Raw genomic sequence first — 14709 nt, forward strand, 5'->3', positions numbered from 1 at the left:
ATGGAATGATAAAAGTAACTTTCCTCTAAACAGTTTGAGCTACTGTAAAACAATTTAAAAAAACAGAATGCTGAAAAAATTTTTTAAAGGAAATAAACAGCAAAAATAAGCAGAAGAAAGGGAAATGATGAAAGATGATGAAGAGACATGAACCAAAAAACTCAAATACTTGGTAAAATAATATTATACTTACCTAGTACAGTACTCACACAGTAGACATGCAGTGTTGCTGATTAACTCCACTAGTATAAAGAGTTAATATCACTACAAATTAACGTAAAAAATAACTAAATGCATATTAAATTCAGATGTATAAAAAGCAGACCTAGTTCATTAAATATTAAAGTAAAATTGAGACACAGCAATGCAATCTCAATTTCAAAAATAAAACTAAAAATAGGTGTTCCTTACCTGCCTTTATTCTCTTTTCCTTTCACTTTATTTTCTTGACTTTTTCCTCCAGTTGGATCCCATTCTACACAGTTATCTTCAACTTTCAAGTTCAGATGGGATGATGAGCTATCCAAATTGAAGTTAAGTGCTATTTAAGACAACATGTTAAATTGTTAAAAAGATAAAGGAAATATATCTACATTTTCATGAATTTGTGATTTCAAATATTAAAAAAAGCTCACTATTTGTCTTACTATGACAAAAAGGATCAAGAATCTGAGGCTAATGGGGTGAAGTCACTGTGGAAAGAAACTTTTGTAAACAGATTTAAGTATAATAAAAATATAAACTATCATGAATAATCTTTTTGAGGGTTCCCAGGACAACACTTCGCAAGGAAAATCTCCTGTCATTCTTATGAGACTGAGCAAATATATGTAGATTTGACTGTTAGAGTGATAAAAGGAGTGACCTTAGGACAAGGGTATGAAACCTGGTAAACTGCACTTTGCCCAACATATTTAAAGACACAGAATCAAAGGAGACATCAGAAATAATCTAGTCTCCACTCCCTCATTTTATAGAGGGATAGGTATTAAGCACTTACTCTATGTTATGCTCTGTTACTTAAGGTCTAAGTATACAAATACGGAGGCAGCTAGGTGATACAGTAAAGTGCCAGGTCCAGAGTCAGGAAGACTCATCTTCCTGAGATCAAATCTGGCCTCAGACACTTACCAGTTGTGTGAGCCTGAGCAAGTCACTTAACCCTGTTTGCCTCAGTTTCCTCATGTATAAAATGAACTGGAGAAGAAAATGGCAAACCATTCTAGTATCCCTGCCAAGAAAACCTCAAAAAGGGTAACAAAGAGTTGGGTACAACTGAAAAAACAACTGAACAACAACATACAGTAGAATCATGGATTTCAGAACTGCAACCTATGGGCAAGTGCTCCTTGAAGCCTATCTTAGGACAAGAACTGCAGATCTAGCTAAGATCTTAAAGGTTTCTTTCAGTTTTATATATAAATATAGGATAGGAAAAGAGTGACTGCAAAGTTCACTTCCATCTCTAAATCCTATAATCCTACAGTAAAATCAGAAATCCTTGGGCAACCTCATCTATTGAACAGTTATAAAAACTATCCCCTTGTACTGGATGTAACATCTCATGTTAAGGAATGTGACTGACCACAGATAAAGTAATATACTGTATTATATTATATAATATACAGAATAACTAAGGCACTTTATGCTCACATGTTGAAGAAATATTTTTAGAAAGAGTTATAAACATTACTAGGGCAGTCAGGTGGTGTAGTGGATACAGCTTAGGTAAAAATACACATTAGAATCATTTATAACTGACTGAGAAGGAACCTCAGAAAAACAGGTGATGACTACCCTTCTGGCCAAACACAGGACAAAGCAAGGAATAAAAAGAATACTTTTTTAGAATCAGCCCTACCTTCATTGTGACAAGTTTCTGAAGTAGTAACTCCTACAAAAAAACAACTCAAAGAAATACACTAGCAGATCATCAGCCCTGAAAGGATGGGCATTACTATCACGCTGCTATTATTACCCCAAGGGTCTGGAAAAAGTGAATGAATACCTACATACATGAATTAAAGGTTAAAGGCCTATCCCTGTGATAACTGTTTTTATATTAATTTAAGCAGTGTTTTTAAAACTAGGTACTACTTTTATTTCCCTTTAGGCTTAGGATCAACTGCAAAGTTTTTGTTAGTATCCTATTAAAATTACAACAAAGAAAATGTTTGAAATGAATGGCCTTAAAAAAAACTAAAGGAACGGATGTGAAGTAAGAACAGAAACACTGACAATTCCCTTGCCGTATGGTGACAAGATCATGGAATGAAAGCAAAAAGGGTCTTTAGAAGTCATCCAGTCTAACTCCCTAATTTTACAGATTGAACAAGCATCAGAGAAATAAACTTGTTCAAGGTCCAAAAGGTACTTAATAAATGGAAAAACAGAATGGATCCAAAGTCTTCTGCCTACCTATCTATCACTATTCACAGAACTAAACTGTACCCCCTCATCCCTTATCTTTCTTCCTGAGCCAAGTCTAATACACTAAATCTAGTGTTTGCCTAACCAAGAATACATGGGACTCCTTTTAACCCCAACTATGTCTATATCCCTCTTATATTAGTTCTGTCTCCACTGAATATTTATATTGAGAATCACTTAAGAAGTTCTACTGAAAAATACATACAGAGGATGTTTATAAATGGATAGGTATTTGGTCTAGTTCAGGTTGGGATTTCCTATTCTAATGGTGTGGACTGTACCCAGGATATCTGTGGTACTAAGATCTGTAGGAGATTAGGTTGGTTCTGTTCAATTGGGGAAAGGGTCCAATTTCAGGAAGGGTCAGCAAGGCTGACACTTTAATAAATGAAATCTCAAGTAGGAACAGAATGAAATTTCTCTAAAATCTTTAGGACTTAAGGGAGATTTTTTCTTACAACTGATCCAGCGTCAACACCAATATGAAAGCTCCTCAAGTCAGAGAAGCCCCATAGACTGTCTTAATCCTAAAAGATTTAGAGAGGACAATATTAATAGCTTCAGGTACAGGAAACAAAATATAGCTAAACTTGATGAATTTGCTTGTCTATTGGTCAATGAGTTATACAGGGTGAATAAAAGGAAATAGGAAAGAAAAAATACAAAACAAAAGACCCCAAGGTGTAAAAAAAACAAAAAACCTTAAAATAACAATTATAAAACTAGAACATATCACATTGTCACTACATGAAATGCTTGGAAACTGAAAAATTATTCTAGAATCTAGAAGGCAACTTTATAGAAGGGCATTTATAGTTCTCAAACCAACATATACAACAGCCCTTTCATAATTCATTGAGAGTCATTCTACAGTGAAATGAAATTAAGATGCCTATTGAGGATTACTCAATGTCATTTCTGCCTCTTCCACACATCTCAATGAAGCCATCAGGAAAAAGGAAGTCACTTGTCCTACATAGAGTAAACTCTATTGATAAGAGCTTATAGAAAAGATAAAATGGAGCCAAGCCTGATATATTCCCAAATTCAATCTTAATCTTCTGGTACAAAACCTTAAATGACTATAGAGAACCATAGAAATTTTGTTTTTTATGTAGCTATTCATTTTACCTTTGGTTTCCAGTGTTATTGGATCAGAATACTCTCCTGCTACTGCCTTGTTGCAAGCTCGAACTCGAAAGTTCATGTATTTTGAATCAAACTTTAATCCTGAAAGGACATAAAGGATCTTCATTCACAAGGAAAATAAAACCATAAAATGTTACCACTAAGAACAACTTGTTTGGTCTTACAAAGAGCATCTCATTCAGATTTTTTTTAAAAAAGGTAAATTATTTGTGTGGTATTTCAGTTAAAGAAACACAGGATTTTTAAATTAACAAATACAGTTCTTTTGCCTTTAGATAATGAGATGGTTTGATCTAAAAAAGGTCAAAAGCATCCTACCTCCTCTCAGTCTCCAATTCAATCACAGTGTCAAATATTTCATTGTTTAATAACTTATTCTCTTCAAAAGGAATGAGAAACCTAAAGGTGTTTTATATTTGTTTGGCAGTAGTACTATCATTTAATATAAAAAAGCAAATGACACCTCAGTAAACTTGGCATTCTTATATAGCTTTCCATACTCCACTCAAGTCAGAATTAGTCTTATGCTTTTCATTTGTCCTACTGTGCTTTCATGTTATGCTTTGCATTACAGTTCTATGGATCTCCATTTCCTCCACATGATTCTAATCTCTCTGACCACTGGAATTACATCATTGAACTTTTTAGTCAACCTGTGCTTCCCAGTTAGTGTTCATTAACAGTGAGTGAAGGAATAACTAGAAATTTCTCAACAATGATATTATCATTAAGATTTTCACATGAAAATCACTCAAAATTAGTATTTTTAAGATACCAAAGAGGAATAAGATACTACAAATACAGTACTACACTAAACAGAGATAATATTAAGTTAATCTTTAAAATGCCATCATATTAGTTATTTTTAACAATCAATGAAACAGGAAGGAAAGAAACATTTATTAAGTGCCTACTATGTACCAGGCATCATGTTGAGTACTACACACAAATATTGTTTCATTTGATCCTCACAACAAGTCTGGGAGATAACTGTTATTACTATCTACATTTTAGAGTAGAGGAAACTAAGGCAGAGAGAAGTGACTTGCCCAAGATTACATAGCTAGTAAGTGTCTGAAGTGGAATAAAGAGTCAGGTCTTTCTGACTCTAGGCCCAGTGGTCTATCCAGTGTGCCACTTAGCTGCTTTGTAAGTACTAGGTATATTTGGAGGGTAAGGGCAGACTTATCTGTCTATAGAAAACCAAGGTAAAATTCAGATAAAGAGAAGAGCCTAGCAGGGAAAGGAGAGCTTCTTAGATTCCTTGCCTTCCTAGACCAACCATTATAACACACTGTCTCCTGCAACTCATGTTCACCAACTTCCTCACCTGAGCATAACACCATGTAGGCTACCTCCCCTTCCCACTTTGCTTTTCAACTTTCTAGCTACACATTGCTACCTGCAGAGAATTCCACCCAGAGGCCAAACCCCTAGGAATGACTATCTACCTAAATTCATTCCTAAATGATTAACAAACTCCCACCCTATAATACCCTCCCCATCCCAGTGATTCTGAACCCCCAGCTGTCATGTCACTGTTCAAACCTCCTTCTCCATCTTCCACTGCTCACTTCCTAATTTCCCTCCCCCTTAAACCAATCCCTCCCCCACAACATACCATTATGCCCTTTGAAATGCCTACACCACAGGTAATAAACTTGCTTTCATCTTAAATCTTTTCTTTTCCCACTCCTTCCATCATCTTGCAATCACTGAGACCTGGCTTCCTCCTGATGACATAGCATCCTTGCCCACCTTTTCCAGCACTGGTTGAACTTTCACTTTACCCAACTCACTGGTCAAGACAGGAGAGCTAGAACAGTGCTTGCTCTCCAAAGTCAATTCCAGGCTCTCCCTTTAATACTCAACCAGGGGTGGGGAACTTGTGACCTCGAGGCCATATGTGGCCCTTTGATTGAATTCAATCACACTGTGAAGTTTGGATTCAGTCAAAAGGCTGCACTTGAGGTCCTAGAGGGTCACATATAGCCTTGAGGCTGCAGGCTCCCCACCCCTGAAGTCTCAACCTCTTCCTCCTCTGAAGTTCACCCATTCCGTATTTATCTCCTATCAAGAATCTGGTAGTGTTATCAACAAAACTCCTGAGCACTCTTTTTCCCTCAGTGAGTGCTGTGCCTGGCTCAGTCTTTCACTCCTCTTCAATTCCTGCCCTCCTATTAAAGAATGTTAGCATACATACTGATACTCCTATAAATACAATAACCTCCCAGTTCCTTAACTTACTCATTTAACCCTACTTTGATCTACTCCTCCACCCTACCTCAGTCACACATGCAGATCCTCTGCTCATTAAGTGTTCCACTCATTTTTCATCTTTACTGAAACATGCAATTCACCCACTCCTCAGTTGTTTCCTAGGCCATCACTCCTGTGCTTATCTACACTCTTACCTTCTTCATACTGACCCTTTGGTTAACAAGTTCAATTCTACTCCACCCTCATCTCTTCAGTTCCTAGGCTGCTTATCTTATCACAGAACTTTCCCTCTAAAGTCTGTCTTAGATCACTCCCAACTTCTGCTCCTTTCACTCTTACTCATGAGTTCCTGAACAAAGGCAGAAAAAGTCATGAAACTGTACTAACTGGTTTCCCTATGTTATATTATCTCTAATGGACCCTCACTATACTGGGGCCTGTTACACCCATAATTACTCCCTAATTGATTCACTATACCATTCATCACCACAGTACCTTTTCTAAATCTTTCCATCCCTCTCCAAACCTTCCATGGCTCCCTTCCCCACCCTTCTCATTTGAAAACCTTACTTCATATTTCACTAAAAAACATGAGATCATGTTCCTCCTCCTTTGAGGTTCATTCAATTCATATTTACCATGCAAAAATGAATCTGGTAGCTTTCTACAAGGCAAGTTTGGTGCACCCTTCTATCCCCTCTACCACTATATCCTCCCTTCACCCTGCCTCCAATGAAGAGGTAGCCCCTCTCCTCATCAAGGTAAACACTGCTGGACTAGAATACTCTTTTGCTACAGTCTTGTTGCAAGTTCAAACTCAATTTCACATATTTTGAATCAAACTTTAAGCATGAAAGAACATGAATAATCTTCATTTATAAAGAAAAACAAAAACAAAAAATGTGTTAAACATTAAAACATAAAATAAACTTTTTTGGCCTCATAAGGAACATTTCACTCAGGGATGGCATCCCATTCCATCTTCTCCAGCACACTCTCCTCTACCATCCCTATTCTCTCACTTACCTTTTGAATCTCTCCCTGTCTACTGGCTGCTTCTCTACTTCCTACAAATATTCCCACATCTCCTCTATCCTGAAAAACCCCCTCATTTTGAGATATAATCAATAGAGAGAACAAACTAGCATGAAGGAGGGTCACTCCATCCACCCCACTGGCAACTCTCTATGTTTCTTCCATTTTCTGGCTACATTCCTTGAGGACGCTGTTTATACTAGGTGCCTCTCCTGCTTTCCTTTCACTCTTAACTCTCTACATTCTGGTTTCCAACCTCATCATTCAACTGAAACTGATCTCTCCAGTCACCAAAGATTTCTTAAATGACAAATCTAATAGCCTTTTCACAACTCTTATCATCCTTGAACTCTCTACAGGCTCTGCCATTGTCAATCACCATCTCTCCTGAATACTCTCTTCTCTATGGTTTTGTGACATTGCTCTGTCCTAATTTTCCTCCTATACATCAAACCACTCCTCACTCTACTTTGCTGGAACTTCATTCAGGTCATACATACAAACTGTAGGTGTCCTCAAGGTTCTATTCTTAGCCCTCTTCTCTTCTCCCTCTATAGGAGTTTATTTTGTGATCTTATCAATTCCTGTCATAGACTCAGTTATCACTTCTATACTGATGATTCTCAGGTTAACTAATCAAAGTCTAGCCTCATCCTTAACCTCTAGTGTCTTGTCTCCAATTGGCCCACAGATATTTCAAACTGAATATCTCATGGTCATCTTAAACTCAAAATGCCCAAAATTGAACTCAATATCTTTCTCCCCAGATCCTCCCCTGCTCATAACTTTCCTATTACTGTTGAAGGTACTACCATCCTCTCAGTCACCCAGGCTTTCAACCTAAATGTCTTCCTCTACTACTAACTCCTCCCCCTTTCCCCTAGTACACAGTAATTTGTTGTCAAGTCCTATTGTAAAGTCTACCTTGACAAAAGCTCTGGTATGCATCCCTTCTCTCTTCTGGCACTACCACAACCCTGATGTAGGCCCTCATCCCCTCATGTCTAGGCTACTGAAATATTCTGCTGTTTGGTCTCCCTGACTCAAGTCTCTCTCCATTGCAGTCCAACCTTAACCTTATATCTTACTCTCCTTCACTATGATCCAGGGACACTGACTTCCTTATTGTTTCTCAAGACACTCTATCTCCCAAATAGATGTGTTTTCCCAAGCTATCTCTCATGCCTGGAATACTCTCCCTTCTCATCTCTACCTCCAGGCCTTCTTGAAGTCTCAGTTAAAATGCTACCCTGTACAAGAAGCCTTTTCAGATCCCCCTTAATGCTAGTTCCTTCTCTCTGTGACCATCTCCAGTTTACCATGTAACTAGGCTGCCTGGACACAGATGTCTGCATGCCCCGCCCCCCCCCATCAGACGGTATCCATGGAAGCAGCGACTCTTTGCCTTTCTTTGTATCCCCAGTGCTTAGCACAGTCCCTGGCGCGTAGTAGATGCTTAATAAATGCTTGCTGACTTGAATGGACACCCCTTCACAAAAAACTGATACAAACCTCTAAAGATAATATCGAATATCTATGGGATAAATGATCAAAGTATATATACAGACAATTTATATTTTTAGGAAAAACAAATAGCATGCAGACATCAGAAAATTTGTTCAATTTCAATAACTAAAAAAATGCAAATTAAACAGTAGTTGAGTAAAAATTAATTAAACATAATCACATTGTCTGGGATGTTAGAAAAAAACGAACACATATATACACACTGTTGGTATCTATGGGAGGTGGTAAAATCCTTCTGGAAAGCAATCTGCCAAGAAGCCAAAAGAATCATGAAGGTAATCCTTCGATCTACTAATCCTATCACTGGAAATATATCTCAAGAAAGTAATAACATTCATAAATATATGTATCAGTAAAAAAGAAAATGTACCTTTTGTTATAAAAAAGAACACACAATAAAAGAGGATAAGAAGCAAATTTAAAACTTCAGAAAGGCATTGCTAATGAATATTTCAAAATTAAGTTTTATGTTGGATTCTTAAACATCATTCCTTTATAGCAACTCATTATATATAAGTTAGCAATTTTCACGAACTGATTTCTGAAAATGAGAATGTATAGTCTTTACCAGAGAGTGTATATTCAGTGCCCTTAATGTAATCTATTAATTCCCAGCATCTCTCATCCTTTACACGTGGAAGTCCATCAAAATTTGTTTTCCTGTATTCTAGTATAAAATGATCAATCTTATTATCTTCTTCTGGCATCCTCCAAGCAACTGTTACACAATTGTCAGCTACCAGACACTCTACTGGATCTATCTCTGGAGCTTTGGGAACTACAAAAAAAGAGAAAAAAGCTATCAGAATTCTAATCAAATATTTATGTTGTCATTCAAACATTTATATTTTCATTCTGCTTTTGAACTGCATGAGAAGCTCCAGTTAAGAAAAGTGACTATCCTAGATTCTTTACATTTTGTTTTTAAAAAGGATACTTTTTTGAACTGTCATTAAAAACATAAAATGTTTTATATAAAAATTAATTTTAAAGACAATCCCAATCCTTAGCATTAAAGAAAGGAATAATTTCAAAGAAATTAAAAATTATGAGTCCTAATATTCAAATAAAGAGGAAATGAGAGAAATAATTCAATGTCAACATTTAAGAGCAGTTACTAATCTTATATTTTCAAGAGCCATCTATGGTATTTTAAATAGTACCTCACTATAAATAGATCACATTTATATTAAAGGTTAAGTGAAAAAAATGAGTTTGTTAGATATCTTTGACAATTGGATTCAAGCAGTTTATATTTCTAGCCTATGCTTAGTATATATAGTACAATAGTAAAATCAAGTACAAATAAAGATCAAGATGTAAATTTTCAGATCCAAAATGCAAGAAGAATGTAAAAATAAAATGTAATAGATATCAAAACAAATACCTAAAATAACTTCACTGGTACTAATTTTCCAAAAGATGATGATGATAAAAAAAGCATTTGGTTCAGGTTTCAATATTAGCCCTTTGCATTTAAAAAGATAAGATACAGAGTTTCCAAAACTGTTCTACTTTGTGTTTCTTTTTTTTTTTTTTTTTTGCTTTCTGGAGGGCAGTTGGTGTTAAGTGACTTGCTCAAGGTCACTGAGCTGGGTTTTTTTTGGTGTTGTATAAGTCCACATTTGAACTCAGGTCCTCCTGACTTCAGGTCCAGTACTCTACTCACTGCACCACCTAGCCGCCCCTATTTTGTGTTTCTAATCATTCTATTAAACATTTGCAGTAACAAGTCACAAAAATTTTTTGCCACCATGGTTAATTCTAGTAGAGGCTTCGTCCTATATCACAAATCCCTACAGAAAGGTCAAACATTGCAGAATGGTCTCCTTATTCAATTTCCTAAAATGACATTAATCTTCATCTCTTAATGAGCTCTTTCAATACATATTTGCCACTTTTTGATGCAAAATATAATCAGATTACACCTTCAACAGGAAAGATGAAACTTTACTTTGCATCAAGATAAAACCTTATGGGCATATATTGAACTAAATCAGCATCTCTTCAAATATCATAGAGGAAGCATTGAATGAGCTAGAAAATCTTCAAAAAGCATGTGAATATAGATCATAATTTGGAAGCAAAATATCAGCAAGAGAAGGCCCAAGAAGTCATAAGATGTGGACAATTGGGAAGGGAAGTAATATTCAATGAAACTAGGGGCCAAAAGGTTGGGGCCAAGTGCCATATGGCTTTAAAAACTAAACACAGGAGTATATATTTTATCCTAGAGATAATAAGAAGTCACTGGAGTTGTTTGAGTAGAGGTGTCACATGGTTAAATGTATACTTAATAAAATCACTTTGGCAGGACTGTTGAGGATGGGCTAAAGTAGGGAGATTTTTTTTTTTTTTTGCTTTTTGGAGGGCAGTTGGGGTTAAGTGACTTGCCGAAGGTCTCACCGCTAGTTTTTGTGTTGAGTGTCTGAAGCAGGATTTGAACTCAGATCCTCCTGACTCCAGGGCTGGTGCTATATTCACTGCACCACTTAGCCACCCCTAGTAGGGAGAGATTTAAGGCAGGTAACCAATTAGGAATTCATTTCAATAATCTTCAAGATTAGGACTTGTAGCTATGTGAATAGAGAAATGGGTCAGAAGCAAACGCTGTTGTGAATGTAAAAAAATCAAGCTTTAACAACTAATGGGATATGTGTTGAGTGAGAGAGCAAAGAGTAAAGGATAATGTTAAGATTATGAACCTCAAACACTAGGATAATAGTGAGGCATTTAACAGAAATAGAGAAGTTTAATGGAAGGGTTTAGTGGAAAAGACAATGAGTTCAGTTTTAAACTTGCTAAGTTTAAGGTGTCTTTGAAACATTCAATTTGCAACATCCCTAGGCAACTGGTGATATAGGATAGAAACTGAAGTGAAAAACTAGGACTGAGTGTATACATCTGAAAGTCATCTGAATAGAAAGTAGAGTTAAACTCATGAAAGTTGATGAGGTTACTAAGAGAGTAACAACCACAGTTATTAAGTATTTGGATAAAAACCCAGCAAAGATCACTGATCAAAGAGGAAAAAAGAGAACCAGAAGAGAGTAAAAGTAGCATCATGAAGGCCAAGAGAAGAAAAGGTTGTTCAACAATGTCAAATATAACAGATAAATGTTCTTGATTAGGACTGAGAAAAGACTCAGTTTTGTAAATTAAGAGCTCACTGGTAACTTTGGTGAAAGTGATTTCTGAAGTCACACACCAAATTGTAAAAGGTTAAATAGTGAGTGAAAGGAGAGGAAGTGGACTTAAGTATATACAACTTTTTCAAGGACTTTGGCTCAGAAAGCATGGAGAGATGAGGACAATAGAATGAGGGAGACAGGCACATTTGAAGGTAGCAGGAAAGGAACCAGTTGATAGGGAGAGGTTGAAGATTTAGGTGTCAGAGAGAATGAGGAAGGATATAAAATATGCTGGAGAAGACAGGAAGAAATAGGATGAAGTGCACGGGTGAACACCTTGGCAAAGAGAAGTACTATTTCTTTGTCAGAAGCTTGGTAAAAGGAGGAAAGAATGAGAGATAATTCTGAGGGGTTTTAAGATGAAGAGATTGGAAAAGGAGGAAGCTCAGATTGAATGGCCTCAATTTTTCAATAAAGTATGCAAGGTCTTCAGCTGAGATGGAGAAGTGTAGAAGGCTTGAGGAGGGATGAAGTTTGGAATAGCTGCTGTGAAGTGTGAGATTAAAGATCAATTAGGGGGTCATCTAGGCGTCACAGTGGATAAAGCACTAGCCCTGGAGTCAGGAGTAGCCAAGTTCAAATGCAGCCTCAGACACTTAAGAGCTATATGACCCTGGTCAAGTTACTTATCCCCGATTGCTTCCCCTCCCAGTCCCAAAACAAGATCAATTAGGGAGGAATAAAATTATTTGCTTGGTGTAGTGAGGGTCCACTTGAAGTGTGGTAACATGAATTCATAATATTTCCAGCACAATTATAAAGCTTCCTTCAACTTTACTTCAGCATGGTGACTCATGACTAGGAATAGAGGACACAGATGGCAGGAGTAATTCAGAGCTGATGTTTAAAAAGAAAAGTGGCAGCTCAACAAGGTGACATGAAATTCTAGAGCAGAGGATAGTGTTGAGTTGAAATGATTACCTATTTATTTGAAGTTGGAGAAGGAGAAGAGTGAAATCAGAGCATAGATAATGTCCTGAGAAAGTACTGAGGGATGATGGGAATGGAAATCTTCATGAGGTTTAAGAAATAAGTGTAGAAAGGATGAGGCATAAAGAGAAGTGAAGTGATAGGAGAGGTCAGATAGGGGAAAATAAATTTTTAAGCAGGGAATTCAAACATTTACAATGTCAAGGTCTAATTGTAACAATCCCTGTTGGCTGAAATGGAGTAAATATGTAGATTATTTTTCTATGTCTTCCATATGCTTCATATAGTAAACAGTATATATTAGATGTTTGATTGGACGGCATATACTAGGAGTGCTAAGGAAAAATGAATACTAGCTAAAGCACAAAATATGTGCTCTTCAGCAATATACATATATATATATACTAGGTATTATGTAATTACATATATGCATATCTACATATTGGATTATATTGTACATAAATATGACAAGGTAAATAAATCTACCATGATGGACAGTGATTAGTTCATGAATATTGTCTGTCTTCCCAAAAAGACTACAAACAAGCTCCGCAACCATTTGAACATTGGGACAAGCACATTATAGGCACTCATATAAATTAGTGAACTGACTGAACTGTGTGGTTTACATTAGCAAACTAAAGAGTTTAGATAAAAGTTTCTAAAATCTGATCTTGTTTAAATCTACTTATTCGCTTAGTCACCACCTGGCAAGCAAGCACTTTACACATAGTTTTTCGTTAAGTTGACTGAATTCAAGTTTATAATTAAAAGAATAACACAGATTAGCACAGAACCAATTCAAATTTTTCAGAATTCATAGAATTTTGGTATTTTAATTATTTTTTGAAAAACACTTCCAGGTAGGTAAATTTCAATTAATATAGTACTTATTTTACATTTTACTTTATGTCCCTCCTCACTTCTGTCTTAGAGAAAATCTCTCATTTCTTTCAAGACTCATTTCAAGCACTAGCTTCTACTTAAAACTTTTCCTGATCATCCCAAAATGCAGTACCCATCTTCTTTAAGTAACCTGTACTATTTTTTATGTTTATTCGTTATATACATATACAAAAAGTTCCAAAAGTCTTGGTGCAATTTTAAACAATTAAAACTTATAAAGCCAAATAACTCTTAGGTGCCATAATACAAACAAGTTCAGTTTCAGTTGAGTCTGATTCTTTGTGAACCATTTGGGAGTTTTCTTAGCACAGATACAACAGAGGTTTGCTATTTCCTTTTACAGATGAGGAAACTGAGGCAAATACAGTTAAGTGACTTGCCCAGAGTCACACAACTAGTAAGTGTCTGAGGCCAGATGTAAACTCAGGATAATGAGTCTTCTTGACTCCAGGCCTGGCACTCTATTCACTGTGCCATCCAGCTGCCCCAATCCAATTGAGCCAGCTATTACCAATGACTACCAGCTATTAAAGTTTAAAACTGCACTAGGACTTCTGGGACACCCTACCTACACTTTGCCTCCCCAGACAGAATGCGCACCCCTTGAGAGAAAGAACTGCTTCTGTTTGTGCCTTTGTATCCCCAGCACCTAGACTAGTATATGCACACAGGAGATACTTAATGAATGCTTATTTACTGATTGATTCAATCATAATAATCACCAATTTTCCATTACTGCTACTACTACTTCTATTGCTATTATTAATAGTTAATGTCCAAGATAGGCCTTAAACACTTATAAAAGTCATCTCATTTAATCCTTTTAACTCTAAGGAAAGCAAGTAGTGCTAGTATTATTGTTTCCATTTTACAGCTCATAAAACCCAAAGCTGAAATGCACAATAGAAATAATCTATTCCAGGGGGTGGCTAGGTAGCGCAGTGAATTGAGCACTGGCCCTGGAGTCAGGAGGACCTGAGTTCAAATCCTACCTCAGACACTTAACACAAAAACTAGCCGTGTGACCTTGGGCAAGTCACTTAACCCCAACTGCCCTCCAAAAAGCAAAAAATAAAAACAAATAATCTATTCTATATTCCTTATTTAATGGGGTGGCTAGATGGTGTAGTGAATAGAAGGAGGACCTGAGTTCAAATCCAGCCTCAGACACTTAACACTTATTAGCCATGTGACTTTGGGCAAGTCACTTAACCCTAATTGCCCCTCCAAAGAGCAAAAATTAAAAAATAAACAAATAAATAAATAAAAATTTATATATAATAAAAATCCTTATTTAACACATGAGAAAACTGAGGCTCAG

At 36.3% G+C, this 14709-nt stretch overlaps 1 protein-coding gene across 6 annotated transcripts in view; it reads right to left on the reverse strand.

The window, feature by feature from the left end:
* The window catches only part of FSD1L (fibronectin type III and SPRY domain containing 1 like), a 160055-nt gene that overhangs the window by 24326 nt on the left and 121020 nt on the right, over nt 1–14709 (reverse strand). For all 6 annotated transcript variants that reach the window (XM_069090653.1, XM_069090650.1, XM_069090648.1 and 3 more), the window contains 3 exons: nt 8930–9139; nt 3562–3660; nt 412–541 (listed from right to left, as the gene is read on the reverse strand). In XM_069090653.1, coding sequence (XP_068946754.1) covers nt 412–541; nt 3562–3660; nt 8930–9139 — 439 coding nt within the window. The remainder of the gene's footprint in view (nt 1–411; nt 542–3561; nt 3661–8929; nt 9140–14709) is intronic.

Source organism: Petaurus breviceps, unplaced genomic scaffold (genome assembly GCF_028583685.1).
Source record: "Petaurus breviceps papuanus isolate PSGF00001 unplaced genomic scaffold, PetGlider_PUasm1.0 187, whole genome shotgun sequence".
Taxonomy (NCBI): Eukaryota; Metazoa; Chordata; class Mammalia; order Diprotodontia; family Petauridae; genus Petaurus; species Petaurus breviceps.